Below are 18,841 nucleotides of genomic sequence, written 5' to 3' on the forward strand. Positions count from 1 at the left end.
GCTTATTACTATGTAGTGTATTCCCTTTGAATAACTAGGGTTTTAGCATAAATGATCCTATACACTTAAACATTTATTTAAGAATCAGGTATATTGCTCTGTCACAAAAGAGATACTGCTGTCTAGTAACATAAGGGATCTGTGAACATGTACTCAGTTTCCAGCATGAGCAAATTCCAGATGTGTGAGCTTCCAGAATTCCCCAGCCAGCATGGATGTTGCTAAGAATTTGGGGAACTGACACTTGCACATCTGGAGGATATCAAGATTGGGAAATGCTGATCCTAGGTAATTTGCAAATAATTTGAGAATGAAAGATATAATTCTTACTGCTTGCATATATTAATGATTGTTAAACAGAAGAGCGTTTATCCTTGCTTATTTTCATGATAATGGGTTTTGTTTCTTGCCCAAGTATGTGTAGCAAGATTTTAGATCACCACTTTTCTGTTTAGTTACCTCAACTAATCAACTGGTAATTAGTTTATTCTTCAAGGAATAAATATCTACATGTTGTAGCAATACTTTTTTTTTTAAAGCTAAGCTATTTTAGGAAAGGGTACAATGTTGGAGATTTTTATTGTAGCATTCAAAACAAAGTAATGTATGTGATAAGAACTGAATAGTAATTGCATAATATATAATTTATATATAGTCTCAGGTACCATGAGATTGTTAATTATAAAATAACGTTAAACTACAAAGAAACCTTTCTCAACTTGGTGCCTCCAGAGATGTTGCTCTAGATCTTACAGGACTATCATTCTAGAAAATTCTAACTTAATAACCATGCTCCATAGTTAACATCTATTCTGAGGTGAGATGCAAAGAATTATAAGTGTTATAGAAAATTTTCACTGGCTGTATAAAATAATCTGTTTTCTCTGTGTTTTTTTAAAGGAACAGCGTAGCTGTTTCAGCTGTTTGTGTGTTCAACATGACTGCCATAATTCAGGTCTTTAGTGGGCAATTCAAATACCAAGAAAACTCTCGTTCTGCCTGGCTTCCTTATCCCAACCCTAATCCTAATTTTCAGGTAGTTGAAAATAAAAATTCATGTTGATCAAATTGCACTCACAGTTTTAGGAAGTTAAAATATTTGTAGTCACAAGGGATCAATAGAGAAATAAATAAACATGGCAAAAATAATAAAGACCCCAGATATCCTGAATTTAATATTTAACTGACAGCTTTCAGTCCATGGTTATGATGATATAAGTTGCAAGCTGATAACATTGGGAGAGCAACACATTGTCCATTGAACTGGGATATTTTTGGTTCCTCTTGGAAATGTCTGTATTCATCTATCCTACCCTACATAAGGAGTGAATTCCACATTCTGCTACTCCTAAAAACTCATCATTCTGTTTTCATTGCTTAGATTCTTTTTGTTCTTAGATATGACCCTAGACATAAACTGTAAACTGTACAATATATGAGGAAATGAGCTTTCAGTTTTCTTGTCCTAAACTATTTATGGTTTAATAGGAAGATTCAACACTTTAAATTGCACTACAAACAAACGGAAAACTTATGTAGAACAGGTATTAGGATGGTGTGGCACCAATAAGCACAATCTGGTTAAGAATTTTACAGCAACTTTAGTTGAAAAACACTCTGTGGGGGCGGTTCCTATGATGTGTGCTATATTAATTTACCAAGGAAGGACTAAGGACTAAGCATGGATCACTGTTGCCAGATCAGCTTCCTCCAGGAGATAGAACTAGAGCATCAAGTAAAATTGAGCAAAAGAAAAACTTCTCACAATTGCCATCTTGGCTTCCAGAAACAAAGTTGGATCTACACCCTCCTTTATAATTTTGTACTCATTTGAAGCAGAAAAGCTTGAGGGCTAGAATACAGCAGCTTAATTATAATCCTGATAACCTAATTTTGGGGAGGAGTTTCATTGGGAAAAGTAGATGCATAGTGAAGCCCTCACAGAAAAACAGAGCCTATCAGGCATGAAATACCAAGACCACACGTGAAGTTCCAATTAAATTGATTTATTACTACTCATGCCTAAGTATAGGAATTTACTCATCTAATAGCACTGTTGTGGAGCTTGATAAGGGTCAACAGAATTCAAGTGGGGTTGCACTTAGTCCATTTGTGGCCACATAGAGACTCTATGCTGATTTCTTTTTTGACTCGGTCCATTGGATCTGCTGTTCCTTCTCTTACAGAGCCTGAGGCTCCTTTTATAATTATAATTATAATTACAACTGAGGCTGAGGTCTGCTTTGTGCTTTTGAGTTCCAAGTCTTGCTGGGATGGACAGGATGGACAGAAAACCAACACAATCTGGAGGACTATGTGCTATGTACTTCTTGTTTGTGATATGAGTGTTTAAGGATCAAAACATCACATACCTATTATTTCTTTTTTGAGATATCTTCAATGCAACATATTTGTATGTGTGGAAATTTATAGAGTATATATCAAAGGTGTCAAACTCAATTTCATTGAGTGCCACATAAGGGTTGTGTTTGATCTTGTGGCCAGGATGGGCACGGCCAGCTTGACGTCACTTGTGTCAGTGGCACTTGTGGTGGCCCAAACGCTCTGCCAGCCAAAATGGGCTCCTGAGCTCCGTTTTTGGCTGCCACAGCCCCTTACAACCCTCTGCCAGCAAAAACGGAGCTCCATTTTCACTGGCAGAAGCACCATGGGCCAGATTCGCTGTTTCCAAGGTGCCCTGCGGGTCAGATCTGGCCTTGAGTTTGACACCCTGGTATATATGGATAATCTGCTAATGAGGAAAAAGATTGAAGTATATTACATAGCTGGATGACCAGTCAGTTGTGCACAGTTTATTATAAGAGTTAGCCTTTAGATTGTTATAATTTGGGATCTCACAATACATACACTATATGTCTTAAGTTCTAAAAATCTTGAATGGATGTAAACAGCATTATATGTATATATTTTCAGTGTGGCACCATGGATCAAGGCCTGTATTTGAATCTGACAGAGAGGAATCTCCAAGATGCCCAAAAATTCATTTTGATGCATGAAGTGATCCAACCGATCACACCAGTTCCTTACTTCATGGAAGACAATAGCCGCTTTTCTCATGTGGTTGTGGATGTGGTACAAGGAAAAGAAATGCTTTTTCATATAATCTATTTGGCCACAGGTAATTTTTTTCTTTATTTCTAACATGCATAGATTATTCAGTAATTTGTTAGCTGAGATTTTTTTTTAAAAAAAACCTAAAGTACAAAAAGCACTTTAAAACACCAGTGGTAAAATAACAAATCTAACAGCAAGGGGAAAATAATGGTATATACAATAATAAAGAAGTAAACATATCAACAGATATTTTTAATTGAACTGATACTAAGTTATCTGTCCAGCCAGCCATTAATCCACATGCATGGATTTATCCAACTATCCATGAGATTTGCTTTATTAGAGAAAAAAAATATTTTAACATTTATAGTTTGTTTGCCAATCATTTTTATGAATTGGAAGTTAAAATGAAAGACCTATGGGTTCTTCTTAGAAATTTAGAAAAACATGTTTGATGTTCAGCTCTATTTCTAAGGAAATTTCTAAGAAAATGCAGTATTTAGGGACTTCATAGATTTAAAAGATGTAACAATTAAAGCAAGTTTAAAAATTCATATAAACTTGATAAATAATTCCTATATTTATGTCTTATCTGTAGGAATAAAAGTTTTGACTTAAATACCTGAGTAGTTTTGTTGGACATTGCTTTAGTTAGAAATGTTAATATCTAATTATAGTACCTGTGCTTAATTAGACTGTGACTTCTGTTGCAAAATATTGGAATGGCTGAGAAAGGGAAAACAAATGTGTGTTTTCCCCATTGAGAGTTATTAAAGCTACTTGCATGTTAAACCTACTTGTCAAACTTTTGTACATTAAGTGAATTAGTGGCAATTACTCCATGCAAGTAAGCTGAATTCTGTTCATGGATTAACATATTCTTTCTTGTTTTTTGGTCATCCTTCCATCCTCACAATCTATTTTGTGGCTTCAAGACCCTTATATATGTAGTATGGTACCATTTTTTTAAAATGAAAGCTGTTAATGATGAAAGTCAGCAAATCTTTCCTGAATGCCACTATACACAATTGTCTATTGGGATCCAAGCTGATATGACCATCTGTATTTTAAGAAAAGTAATAAAAAGAAAAGAACATTTCTGTTTCAACTCTTCATTCCCCTGTTAATGTTACTGGATTTCCAAACAATCATTGTACTTAAGCTGAATTTGATATTTTTGCTAAAAGGATTGGCAAAAGAAACTGAAGAGTAGTAACTTCATGATATGATTTCTAGCATGGGAGTATAGACGTGTTTAATGTTTAAAAAATACAATGATTTATTTATTTCACAATGTAATTTTTCTTTGAGGAATATGGATCTTCAAACCCACTTATAAAATAATAAAAATGGAGTAAGTTAGAATAGGATGACTGAATTGCTTTGTTTATAAAATAATGTTCATCCTACAATCATCAGTTCATGAAGGCAGAAATATGACATTTAATATAAATGTGAGATATAAGAAACAGGATATAGTATTTATAATTAGAACTGGTGTTAATTCATTTCCATATAATGAAACTACAGTATTTAAAATGTGTTGTACTTAGAATGAAGTTTTGATTCCATAGGTTAAGTATACACTGTTAAAAATCTAACAAACCTGAGAAGAATATAAAGCAAAACATGTGTATAGTATGATTAATCAATAAAAATTGGTTCATAAATCATCCTGAAAATATGTGAGTTTTGAAGACACTGAAATGTCAATATCTATTTTTTGCCTTCCATTTTATGTTTGAGTTAAAACTGGAAGAAAGTAATTAAACAACTAGTAGATGTCTCAGAATTATAGCAATGTACTTGAATGGAAATATTTTCAGAAGCAAATTTGTTATTAAATGTATGTCTTTTCACTTGACTATTATTTATAGGCAGCTCAAGGATTTTTAGTCCTTGTCCACTACTTTTTACTTGCTTGGTATGTTGTTTTAAAACTCATGATAAATGAAAATGGAATGGTTGGTACACAGTGTGTTTAGTCTGCAGGAGTTTCTTACATGAATTAATTTACAATGACCTCAACTTTCACACTGCAATTTGTTGAAAGCGGTATATTTATTATGCTGATATAAGGTGATGTATACTTACAGAGTATGATATTACTAGTTACGTTTCAGCCAGCAGCCAGTATATTTAAAAAATAAAAAGATAAATTGTTAATAATTAGCTATGTAATTTACTGTATCATATCTTCCTTTAAGATTTTAGATAAAATAAAGCATGTGCCAGATTGTGCTTTACTCTTGTGCCTTCCTCTGAATGATCATTTGGAATCCCATGAAGCTGAGAAAAAAAATCTCTGTTGTGAACGTGTATGTAGATTGGATCTAAATTCATATACAAGTCTGGATGTGTAGATGCAGGTGTTTCTAGTCTACGTGTGGCCTTCAGGCAGAATTAGAAATGAACGTTGAACTGTCAGAGCTCTGGAAGGACTCATAGCCTGCAGTTATTTATACTTTTGCATCTTATTTCTCAGTTATTTTACTTGTGCTATGTGAAACTACTCAATTAAGTACAATTTTGGAAGATTTCTGGGAAAAAAATCCAAGCTACTTGCAACATATAATCTGCTGTTTCGATAATCTGTAGTTTTACATAAACTATCATTGTAATTACCTTTGGAATAGTGAGGTAATGTAGATATGTATTATTGCAAACTAGTCATACTACTACTTGATACTACTTCTTGTATCTCTATCTTTGTGTCTCTGATTCTTTGTACATGTGCATATAAACATGCTTGTCCCAAAGAGGCTTTTTACAAACGGCAACTGGACTTCCTTGATTTTTTTTTCTTTAGAAAAAGTTTACTAAACTGAAGAAACTTCTTGGGTAAGAGGTGAAATGTTTTCAAAGGAAAAAAAAAATCAAGAAAGTCCAGTTGCTTTTTGGCAAAAGCATTTTTGGGACAACCATCAACTGGATGATTAGAATCTCCATAGGCTGACTTCTTTAACCAGATTGTGAAAATTCCACAAATTGTAAAAGTTGCATATGCATGTAAGATAATAGATCCATACCTGCCAGCCTATCAACCCTTTAAATCTCTTAACTTGTTTTGGATTTAAAATTGTTATTAGACTTTTCACTACTGGAATGAAAACATGAACATACATTGATATTCATAATCATTCTATTCTTTTTTTGTGGTTAAATTTAATACATAGCCCAGAAAAAAGAATTAGAATAGTTAGCTAAAGTAATTTAAAGCAGGAGATAAGACAATAAAAAGTAATTATATCTTGTTTAAATCACACCGTCCATTATGTATTATTGCTTTTGCAAATCATCCTTATTTCCATCATATCTGTATGCTGATCCATATATTATATTTTGTTTTTTAAACTTCTCACCTTGTTCTTTTTCAGGACCTTATCAATCTGATCCAACAATAAATTTCTCTACCCTCTGCTTCCTCTTGTTCTGTTCACTCTTGTTTGCAGTTTGATACTTGTTCAATTTCTCAATAGAATCAAAGCATCTCAGTCTATTGTTTTCCCACTAGACAATGTATTTTTTCCATTGGCCATTTATTTTTGTATTCAGCTCATATTTATTCAGCCCCGAATTTATTCATTCGGCCCTGATTTTTCTTGTTTTACCACTCATAACTACCACCCATTTCTACTGCATACAAGTACTTTTTAATGTTCCTTCAATATTACTCAACACTTATTTTAGAAAATGGATAGCAGCAGTACTCATAGAATCAGGGATTTTTGCTTCTCATTAGAATCATTCCTAGACCTTATGGAAAGGTATAAAAATTCATTCACTTTCTCTATTTTTTGTCATTTTTTGAAAAATTCATTTTACTTTGTGTATAATTTGAAAGTGTTTATATCCTGTTTTCTTTGTTACATTAATTTTCAAACCCATAATCCTTGTTGCACTATAAACACAAAGTTTGCAAACTGTTTGGGTTTTCTGCAACAATATGGCATCATTGCAGTCATAAGTATTCGTGTTCCCAACCATCACCTTCTACATCCACCACAAATATTCCATTCATCCGTTAAACAACTAAGGGATATCATAAATCTTGTTCTCATGTTCTGTTCAAGGATGTACTAGTTGCTAAGCAGTCCATTTATTTTCATGCATGGTTTATTTTCAATATATTACTGCATTTAGTGACCAACCTTCCACATCAAATATGAAACATTCCATATACCTCCTTATAAGATGCTTTCGCTAAATTAACCCTAACCCTAACCTCTTTTCCTCCTATTCATATGTTCAGCTTTTTCTCATTAAATAAAAAAAAATCTGATTGGCATGTTCTTGGCATAAAGCCACACTAGACTTCCCAAATTTTGCTCATTGTCTCTTATTGCTTCTATCAGATATTCTGAGAGATACTTAACAAATTCAATGTTTTGGGGTTTGGTTTTTCTACCTGTCCCAAATGTACAAGGTCAGGAATAGCACTCTTCCAAGTGCAGTCTTCATATGGACTTCAATAACAACAGCACTTAGACTTATATACCACTGTACAGTGCTTTATAGCCCTCTCTAAGCTGTTTCCAGAGTCAGCATATTGCCCCCAACAATCTGGGTCCTTATTTTACCCATCTCAGGATGGAAGGCTGAGTCAACCTTAAGCCTGGTGAGATTCGATCTGCCAAATTATAGGCAGCCAGCAGCCAGTAGAAGTGGCTGGCAGTATGCACATTAACCAATGCGCCACTGTGGCTCTTCATATTATATAACTGTTATCTTATTTACTATATTTCAACATTTCCCGTTACAAAATCTAGACTTACAGCCTTATCATTTGAAAACAAAAACATTTATTATTTGTTTTTTGTGGAACATTAACATTTATAGCATTCATTTCAATTTCAGGTTTCAGTATATCACTATCATTCCCTTGCAGATCTCTAAAAAAAACCTTTTTATAGCACTTCTTCACTTAATATTTCATCTGAAACCATTTAATCATTTTTATTCTTAATTCCACTCATTCTGCTGGAGGCTGTTAATCCTTTTCACTGTCTTTAAAAACAATTTTCATTTTCATTAAAATATCTGCATTTTCTCTTCCTCTTTTAATATTGACTTTTCCATGCTGACTTTGATGGCATTATTTGAAGCAAATTTTTCCTCTTTATGCACAATGTAAAATATCTTCTACAAGCATCCTTTGTTTTGATACCTATTAATGTAGCTTAAAACATTTCCATTTTAAAAAATTTATACCAATCACTTTCCATATTATCCTTCTTTATATCCATTTTCCATTTGGTCTGCTATGAGATTAATACTTTTGTAGTAATCATATAGTATTTTACTTTGTCTTTCTTTTTTTTTTTTTTTTTAAAGTTTTATTGATTTTAACAACAAATAAAAACACACAAAACATAAAACATAACATAAGAACATCATCATTCTTCATAAATTTACAGACAGTGTATCGGTTGGTTTATCACTTCTTTTTGTGCATCTATTTCATAGTCATCATAATAATTATATTACATAATAACTCATATTATCAATCAATAATTATATATCCTAATATCCTTATTAAACAATCATTTGACTATAATTTAACTAATTCATGCTTAAGCGAGATAACTATAATTTAGTTAATTTATAACAAATCGTAAAATCATACCAAATCTATCTTAATATAATATTCTAAAAATATTATCAAAACCAAAATATATATATATTCTATTATTATATTGTTTTATCTAACCATTGATAAAAAGATCCCAAACTTCATAGAATTGTTTATCTTCTTGTTCTCTAATTTCAAATGTCAATCTACTCATTTCAGCACATTCCAATATTTTCTTAATAATTTCTTCCTCTAATGGTATTTTCTCACTCTTCCAATTTCTAGCAAATACAATCCTAGCCGCTGTTAACACATTTACAATCAAATACTTTAAGTTTTTATTAAATGTATCAGGTAAGATTCCCAATAGAAAAATCTCTGGTTTCAAATCTATATGTTTTTTGTCATTTCTTCCAACCATATGCGAATTCTAGTCCAGTATTTCCTGGCCTCCTCACAAGTCCACCACATATGGTAATATGAGCCAGGGATCTGATGACATTTCCAACACTTTTCGGATTTATTCTTGAACATTCTTGCTATTCTTGTGGGGGAAAATGCCACCTGTAAAACATCTTATACAAATTTTCTTTATATGCTACTGACATTGTCATTTTTATAATTTTGAGACCACAATTTTTGCCATTTTTCTAAATCAATCCCATATCCAAAGTTCTTCCCCCAAACAATCATTGTTTCTTTGACTTGTTCTTCCTCTAATTTAATTTCCAACAAATAACTATATAGTTTTTTAATCACTTTTTCATCAGCACCTGTCAAAATCCCATCTAAATCAGTCAATTTATCATAGAATCCTTCTGTTTTAGAATCTTTAAGATACCTTGAGTGTATTTGCGCATATGAAAACCAATTCATCTTTATATCTTGTTCTTCTAGCTTTTGCATCGTTTTAAGTTCACCCTTTTCATCCAGTATTTCCCCATATCTAACTGTTTGTTCCTTCTTATAAATTATGGGATAGGAAAAAGCTTCAATAGTTGATAACCAAACTGGAATTTTCAAATAACATTGTTTCTTAATTTTCTCCCAATTCAACCATAACGATTCCGTATATAGTGCCTTCTGAAATAACCCTGCGATTTAGTTCCCTTATACCATAAAAAGCATGCCAACCCAATAATAAATCATGTCCTTCCAGTGCCAGTAATCTAGACTTTCTTAACGTTATCCATTCTTTAACCCACATTAAATTTGCAGCTTGATAATACAACTCCCAATTAGGAAGGCCAAATCCTCCTCTAATTCTAGCATCCTGTAAAAGTTTTAGTTTTATTCTCGCTTTCTTACCTTGCCATATATACTTCAACACCATTTTATTTAATTCATCAAAATAATCTTTACCAAGCCTAATTGGTATTGTTTGAAACAAATATAAAATTCTGGGTAAAATATTCATTTTAATTGTTGAGATTCTACCTATCAAAGATAATTGTAAATTTTCCCATTTTTTCAAGTCAGATGCTATCTGCTGTTTAAGTTTAATATAATTATTCTCTTTCAGTGTAGTACATCTTGACGTCAAAATTATCCCCAAGTATTTAACTTTATTCGTAACTTGAATTTTCAATAAGTCTGCCAACTCTTCTCTTTGCCTTAATAACATATTTTTGTCAGAATCTTTGTTTTGTCTTTATTTATTTTCAAGCCAGCCATCTCACCATACGTCTCTATCTTTTCCAGTAGTTTTAAAGCTGTCTCTAAAGGATCTTCCAGAATAAAGACCAAATCGTCCATAAAGGCTTGCAATTTAAATTCCTCCTTTTTAACTTTCATTCCTTTTATATTTGTATCCTCTCTAATATTTCTATTTAATACTTCCAAAGTCAATACAAATAACAAAGGGGATAGTGGACATCCTTGTCTTGTGCCTTTTTAATATTGATAGAGTCTGTAAATTCTCCATCTATCATCACTTTTGCTGTTTGCTTATAATATATAGCTTCTATTGCTTGAATAAATTTTCTAGCAAAACCCATCTGTTCCAATAATAATAACATAAATCTCCAATTCACGTTATCAAATGCCTTTTGAGCATCTAAAAATATCAAAGCCATTTGCTTTTCAGGGTGTGCCTCATAATATTCCAAAGTGTCCAAAATTACTCTCATGTTGTCTTTAATTTGTCTCTTTGGTAGAAATCCATTCTGATCAGGATGAATAAAATTATTTAAGTATTTTTAAGCCTTTCTGCCAAAATTGAAGCAAAGATTTTATAATCTGCATTCAATAAAGAAATAGGTCTATAATTCTTAATTTGTGATGGGTCAGTCCCTTCTTTTGGAATAAGCGTAATATAAGCTTCTGACCATGTTTTAGGTATTTTCTTATTTATCATAACTTCATTCATAATTTCTAACATTGAAATGCTCAGTGATTCTTGTAATGTTTTATAAAATTCTGCCGGAAACCATCTGGTCCTGGTGCTTTCCCGTTATTCTGTCTATTAAGTGCTTCAGTTAATTCCATCATTGTTATAGGATTTTCCAACATTTTCCCAGTTTCATCAGATATCTTGGGTAGGTTGGCATTTTGTAAATACTGTTTAATTTTCCCTCATCAAAATCCTCCTGCTTATATAATTGCGCATAAAAATCTCGAATAATTCTCTTTTTCTCCTTATTACCATGACAGACTAGACCCTGTTCATCCATTAACTGTGGTATTCTCCTTGATTCTTTCTCTTTTCTCAGTTTGTATGCTAACCATCTACCTGGCCTGTTTGCATCCTCAAAATAGTTCTGTTTAGCACTTCTAATTTTTTGCGCCAGTTCTTCTTTCTCTGTTTGATCCATCTTATGTTTAATTATATCCATTTTAAATTTAATATCTTTTTCTGTGGCATTCTCTGTAATTCTTTTTCCAATTTTTTATAATCATCTTCTAAAGTTTTAATCATTTGCCTCTTTCTAATATTTTTTTCTTTGTGTATTCCATTATCAATCCTCTTGCATATGCCTTCATTGTGTCCCAAACATTCTGTATTGAAGTATCTTCTTTTCTGTTTTCATTAAAAAGAAGGCCAGTTCCTTTTCCATCCACTGTATAAAATCTTTTCCTTTAAAATAGTATTATTTAATGTCCATCTAGATCTTCTTTTTTGTCCTTTCCATTTAATTGTCATTGGGTTGTGATCTGCCCATGTACTTGTTTCAATATTTATTTCTTGAATATTAGATAATAATTCTGTTGACGTCCAGATCATATCTATTCTGGACCATGATGAATGTCTATTCGAGTAGAAAGTATATTGTTGAGTTTTAGTATTTCTTTCTCTCCATATATCTTTTAGATTTAATTCCTCTATCATTTCAAAAAAGGATTTGGGAGGATCTTCCTATTTTGTCGTGTTATTTTTGCTGTGTAGTCCAATTCATTGTCTACAATTCCATTAAAATCTCCCATTATAAATATATTAGCGTAGTCCAGTTCAATTATTTTCATATGTAACTTTTTATAGAATCTTTTTGTTTATCATTCGGAGCATAGATTGCAACCAAAAGTATCTTTGTATTGTTATCCACTATTTCAACCATTAATACTCTTCCATCTTCATCAGTATAAATCAATTTTGCTGAAATGGTTTCTTTAATATACAATACCACTCCTCTTTTCTTACACTGGGCCAAAGAAGTAAAAATTTTCCCTATTTTTGGTCGCACCAATAATTGTTGATGTTGTTTTTAATGTGTACTTCTTGTAAACAAATTATATCAAATTTTAATTTCTCTATTTTATGAAAAATTTTCCTTCTTTTAGTAGCTGAATTCAGTCCATTTATATTCAAAGAAATCAATTTTTTTTCCTCCATAGTTATGATTTATATTTAGGTCTAATGGCTCTCGTTGATCTTACTTCACGTTGTTCTTTAGTCTCCACTTGTCCACCTACTGCACCTTCTTCTTTTCCCATCTCTATTTGGTCCTCTTGAAATTCAGTTAAGGTAGTCTCTTCTTCTATCTCTGTTTCTCTTCTTTTAAAAAATTCCTTATAAAACGATTCTGCTTCATCAATTGAGCCAATTCTGTATCTCTGTTCTTTCCATGTAACCATTAATCCTTCTGGAATCAACCATCTGTAATTCACCTCCTTTTCCAATAATACTTTAGTCAGGAAACGATATTCTCTCCTCACCTCTCTAATTTTTCTGGGTACTTGTTTTAAAACCCGATCTCTTTATCTCCATATTTCAATGTCTTCTCTCTTGCCGCTTGTAATATCTGCGTTCTGATAGATTTTTAGTAAATCTAACATGAACTTCTCTTGGTAACTTATTCCTCGATGCATATCTTGTAAAAACTCGGTATATCTCATCTATTCCATCCATCATTTTTTCCTCTGTTATTTCCAAAGCTCCAGCCAAGATTTCTATCATTACTGCAGCAAGATCTTGTCCTTTTCTTCCTCTATATTTTGAAATCTGAGGTAATATTCTGATCTATCCATCTCCCACTTCACCATCTCATTCTTGTTTTGTTCAAGCGTTGTCACTCTGTCATCAATATTTCCAATTTTCTCATCTCTTTGATTGTCTTTCTCTTCTAATTTTTGCAATTTCTCATCTCTTTGATTGTCTTTCTCTTCCATTTTTGTAGTTTCTCATCATACTTCGCCATCATCTGTTGGATATTTTCAATTTTTGTTCAATACTCCCCATCCTTTGTTCAATACTCATTTTAAGTTCTTGAATTCCTTGCATAACCGTCGTTAGATCCGTTTGTCCTTTATCTTGCTTCGCCATTGTTGAAAGTCGTCCTCCAATTGATGGGGAGGCAGGAGCAGAAGTTGATGCGCCAGAAGGTAGAACTTTCTTACTCATTTGAATAACTCGGAATCTTCCCACTCTTTTAATCCAGTTGGCAGTGTAACAATTATAATCCAATTAGGAAAGGAAAAACGTAAAAAGAAAAATCAGTAAAAAAAAACCAAAAAACCCAAAATTTAAAAAGGAAAAAAAGTTTCAAGGAAAAAGAAAAATTGCCACCAGAAAAATTTCTTTCTTCAGGTTCTTCTAGACCTTAATCCTCAGTTGCAATAGTCAAAAGGAGAATAAAACCCAATAATATTAAAAAAATAACAATAATAATAAAAGGAAAAGAAAAGAAAAATTCTTCAGGTTCTTCACACCTTAATCCAATTGCGAAATCTCAAGAAAAAAAAAAAACATGGCCACAAAAAAGAGTATATACATACAAAGATAAAAAAACAAAAGTCCCCCAAAAAGAAAAAAAAAAGGAAAAAAAGAAACAATATTCTGAGGCTTTCCTTTAGAGAAAAAAAAATGAAAATAATAATAATAGTAATAAGCAAAAGTGTACAAATATTACAAAAAACTATAGGGTTAAGGAGGAGGGATAAAAGCTAACAACAAGTAAAGCAAAAATCACACTGCATTTTATTTAAACATCCAAGGCTCTTATTATGGCTTCTCCACAAGTTTCAAAGCCAAGCTTCAAACATTCAGTTGATTGTAGAAATCCCAAAGAGACACCTGTGAAAACATTCTCCAGAGTTCCTCTCTCTATCTTATCAACTCAGTGTCCTTGGGAGAGAGTTTCTCACAGTTCTCTCAACTTCAAGTAAAGTATTTTCAAGCCTCTAGTTGGCAGTGTTGCAGAGTTACAAAGTTTCTCAACTCCACTCCCCCTTCTTCCTCCCCAAAAAAAACCAATAGAAAAAGAAAATATGTATATATATATGTGTATATTTAAAAAAAGAAAAATTACTAAAGGAAGCCTCTATTAAAAATATAAACAGTCAAAAAGGAAAGGTAATTATAGAAAAAAACAAAACAAAACCAGTCTGGTTACAATTACTAATCACAATAGAAGTTCGCTAGAAAAAAAAAAAAAAGTAAAAAGCCAAGCCTCATTTTGACATCTTCAAAAAATCGCCACTAAGTCCATCTTATCAAATTCTGTCAAAAATCTTACAGATTCCTTCTTCTTCTAGGGTGTCCTTATCCCAAATAAAAAAAATAAACCTCACCAGCCGATACACTTTCTCTTTCTTTCTTCTCTTCCTTTCGGAGCTGTCCCTGCTTCAGCAGCTTAATGGCTGCCTCTCCGCCGATGGTAAAGGGACTTCTTCTGGATCCACCAGGGACTTGCGGTGTCCCTGTGATCGACAAACGCGCCCCTTACTATCACCGTCTCTACGGGACGGTTTAGGTCCGTTGGGACCGACCAGGCGAAGATATCAGCTGTAACCGGAGCCCGAAATTACAGCTGTAACGCGGCGACGTGGCTCCGCCTTCTCCCAGTATTTTACTTTGTCTTTCTGAAGGTCTACTTTCAGTCTCATTTCTTTCACATTTTTTCCTTTTCTTTTACGTCCATTTTCCCCCTAAAACATGATTCTGATTCTATTAAATAATGACATGTCCTTCACTCGGAAGCTCTTATCACTCTTGTATTCATTATCAATTCTCTTAGTCTTTTAGCATAAACAAATCAGTCATGATTTTAGATTTATTCCTTTACATGTGTATATAATAGTGAGCTTCATATTTAAATTATATATTTGAAACAAATAACAAACAGATCAACCAAACAATACTTTTCTTTTGTTGGAACCTTTCCATCACTTTGCCTGTATCCTTTTACTTTATTCTGACTTGTCTATTCATGATGTATAACAGAATAACCTTTTCCTCTGAATCCCAGTCTTTCAGAATGCTGCACAATTTTCACCAAATTCATCTGTGGTGGTTTGTGCATTGGCTTCTGACAGGCTTCCAGTTATAACTCAAAATACTAGCTTGTTTTGATGCACTTGGTTTAACTCTCTGGTATCTCTAAGGCGATCTCCTTCCAGTAGGCCCATTGATTCTGTAAGCTTATACCGGGAAGATACGCTTATGTCCCTTCCATTAAAAAGATGGACAGCAGCATTTCTCCAGCGAATCCCTTTCTTCTAGAATATAGGGGGTGAGGAAAGAGAGAGAAAGGGAGGGAAAGAGGAAGGGAGGGGGAGAGAAGGGGGATTAGAGATATGATGCTTTCTTTTAGAATAGCTGTCAAAACAGTATTGTTTCACAGAACATTTGGGACGATTGCTACCATTAATAGAAGGCATTGGAAAAAAAGGTGGTGTTATAATATTTTCATAATATGTTATATTATAGATTATAAAAATACAATAGCAAAATATCTCACCTGATCAAGGCGGCAAATGTACCTAGTACTCCATCCTATTTTCTCCACAACAATAATGCTTGTGAGGTAGGTTGGGCTGACAGAAAGTGATTTGGCCAAAGTCATCTAGTTGGCTTTCATGCCAAAGGCAGGCTTACAGTTTGCAGATTCCTGATTTCTAGGCCAGCAACTTTACCACTAAATCAAACTGGCTCTCAACTGAATTAGTATTTGACTGTTCCTAATTGTTTACGTTTCATATTTTATTGGGTTTTTTATTCCATTCTATCTAAACCATCAGGAGTCTCATAGGTCTGTAAACAAATGTAAATATATACAAATTATATACAAAATTATATCATTCAGCTATCGCCAACCTATGAATTCTTATTTTCATACAGATCCATTACGTTCATTTGTTTATACCACAGAGCATAAATATACAACACTGAAAGAACTATTAAAAGTAATTTGGTTTTGTTTTAATAACAAACAATATCACAAAATACACTCATAATTACACAACATAAAAAACTACACATCACATAGTGATTAAAATAAATATAAAATAATACATCCATCTACACCTATGGAAAGAGAATCAATTTATCAATATATAAGTAATTTAGTCCTTCAACTTGTCATTAAATCCAGACCACATGAACATAATTAAAAATTGTTTGTGATGTGGCTAAGCATGGAATAATTGGTTCTGTTGTTCCAGGAAAAAAAAACACCATATAACATACCTAAATCTTTGGGGAAATTAAAGTAATTCTTCAGATCCTGACCTACCATGGTTACTGAGGTATATGTATAATTAAATTTTAAACCAATTGTGCAAAAGAGCAATGTGACTGGATTGGGAATCAATAGCCAGTTTCCTCCCATGGCTTATCATTTCAAACATTTTTTTAAAAGAAATAATGCTTTTAAAAGAACAATTATACGATGTCTGGTTTGGGATTTTCCCTATCAATGATTGCATAGCACACACAAAGATGGTGTGATTGTGCGAAGGTAACTTAGTTTTAATTCTAGGTCAGGAGGCTTGTCCCCTTTTAAATCATATATATTCTGATCATAGAATTAAACAAATACTAACCTTCCCTTTTTTATTTACTTTTTCTTTTGCAGTCAGTTCTTTTTAGCAAGCACAAGCATCCATTTTGAAAAATACTTGGATATATAAATATAAGCATCAGAAAATTACAAATTAAAGGCTTTCAGAGAAGTATGAAAAATAATCATAGCTATACTATTTGGTATAGTTTAAGTCTTTGTACAGAAATACCATGTTTCCCTGAAAATAAGACATGGTCTTTTTTTCTTTTTCTTTTTGGCTACCAAAAAAGGTACCAGGTCTTATTTTTGGTGGTGGTCTTTTACTGACCTCGCAGAGACACCAACAGCCCCACCCAGCAGGAGCTTGCTCCCGGTCCACTTCTTCTGCAGCCCTTGGTGCTGCTCGTGTGTGTTGCCCCTGGCCTCGGTTTTGCTGTCAGAGGCCATCAGGAATGTCCTCTGCAGCTGAAAAACGAACTCCAGACTGACACGTGCAGTGCCCTGGCCTCGTTTCACCTTCAGGACATTAATGGCTGTGTGTTGTGTTATTTTGAGAGGACAGCATATTTACACTATTATACAAGCTGTATACTCACTACTTTACATTGTAGCCAAGTGTCATTTCTTCAGTGTTGTCACATGAAAAGATATACTTAAATATTTACAAAATGTGAGGGGGATGTACTCACTTCTGTGATATACTGTGTGTATCAGAGGTCTACATAGTTTTGAGGCTTCTATGGATTTTTATTTTCATTTAAAAATAATAATTTCCAATGTGGTATTTAGCTTTTTTACAACAACTGCACACAGAGTTGACATTTTCATTGAACTATCAAATATACAGTATTTCCTGGTCATTCACCACCATTACAGATCCCATCAACATAATTTGTACTTGTTAACCTTGAACATTTGGCATTTTAATGCTCATTCTCCCAGTTTAGAAAAAAGCATTTTGCTTCTGCATGATTGACTGATTGCTATTAATTTCCTTTTTGTAGTTGTTCATCTTGCAGTTGTGACTCTGGGTGGCAAACATATGATTAAAAAAGACAATGGAAGAAAAAACAGACAATTAATACATAGCATAATAACAGTGAAATAATGTCAAATAATAAACACAACTCACATTCATGCAGAATCACAATGACAAGGCTCACCCTACCTCCAGACTCCTATGCCCATGGGAATTACAAGATTTAAATGTTAATTAGATCAATTAAAATATAATAAATGCTTGGAAACATTAATTCCCAATTTTTGTTATTTTTAACCAGCTACTTCTCCTTTGATGGAATATCTTAGAGCAGCTATTCTAAAAGTTCTGCTAAATTGATAATAGAATCATTTAAATAAATAAAAAAACATATCTTCAGAACAGGAAATCAATTATTCCTACTGATTTGTGAAGTCTAACATTTCAGACTTAGCCTAATGTAAAATTCAGGGCCAGCCAGGGGTGGGATTTGCCAGTTCACTGAATCGGCCATAAAACTGCCATAAAATTAGCTACCGGTTCATCCAAACTGGGGTGAACCGGTAGCAGCCCACCACTGGCTTGGGTGGTTGTGGCCATTGTTGGTGTGGCCAGCATGATGTCACCATGTCAGGAGGCACCTATGGGTGCTCTGCCAATGAAAACGGGCTCCTGAGCAGTCAAAAGTGTACAAGGCATATAGCAGGGGGCTCGAGACACAACCCTGGGGGGAACCAGTACTGAGTGTAATAGTGGAAGAAAGGTGGGGGTCAAGTCTGACAGACTGTGGTCTGTTTGTCAAAAAGTTCTTAATCCAGAAGCACGTGGGGGTGGGGACCTGCAGATTATACAGTTTGGTTACTAGTATATCTGGGATGATAGTGTTAAACGCAGAGCTGTAGTCCACAAAGAGCATCCTCACATAGCTCTGTTTGTTCTCCAGATGACTCAACGCTCTATGAAGTGTGATGGCCACAGCATCCTCTATAGATTGGT

General features: G+C 33.3%; 1 protein-coding gene across 4 annotated transcripts in view; it reads left to right on the top strand.

Moving 5' to 3' along the window:
• Positions 1-18,841, top strand: part of SEMA5A (semaphorin 5A) — a 199,139-nt gene that overhangs the window by 134,033 nt on the left and 46,265 nt on the right. For 3 of the 4 annotated variants that reach the window (XM_087961101.1, XM_087961103.1, XM_087961102.1), the window contains 2 exons: positions 901-1,036; positions 2,935-3,139. In XM_087961101.1, the coding sequence (XP_087817227.1) occupies positions 901-1,036; positions 2,935-3,139 (341 nt within the window). The remainder of the gene's footprint in view (positions 1-900; positions 1,037-2,934; positions 3,140-18,841) is intronic. The other variant, XM_087961104.1, reaches the window with a different exon arrangement.

This window comes from Notechis scutatus, chromosome 3 (assembly GCF_049901735.1).
Source record: "Notechis scutatus isolate UNSWTSFEM ecotype Mainland chromosome 3, rNotScu1.2, whole genome shotgun sequence".
Taxonomy (NCBI): Eukaryota; Metazoa; Chordata; class Lepidosauria; order Squamata; family Elapidae; genus Notechis; species Notechis scutatus.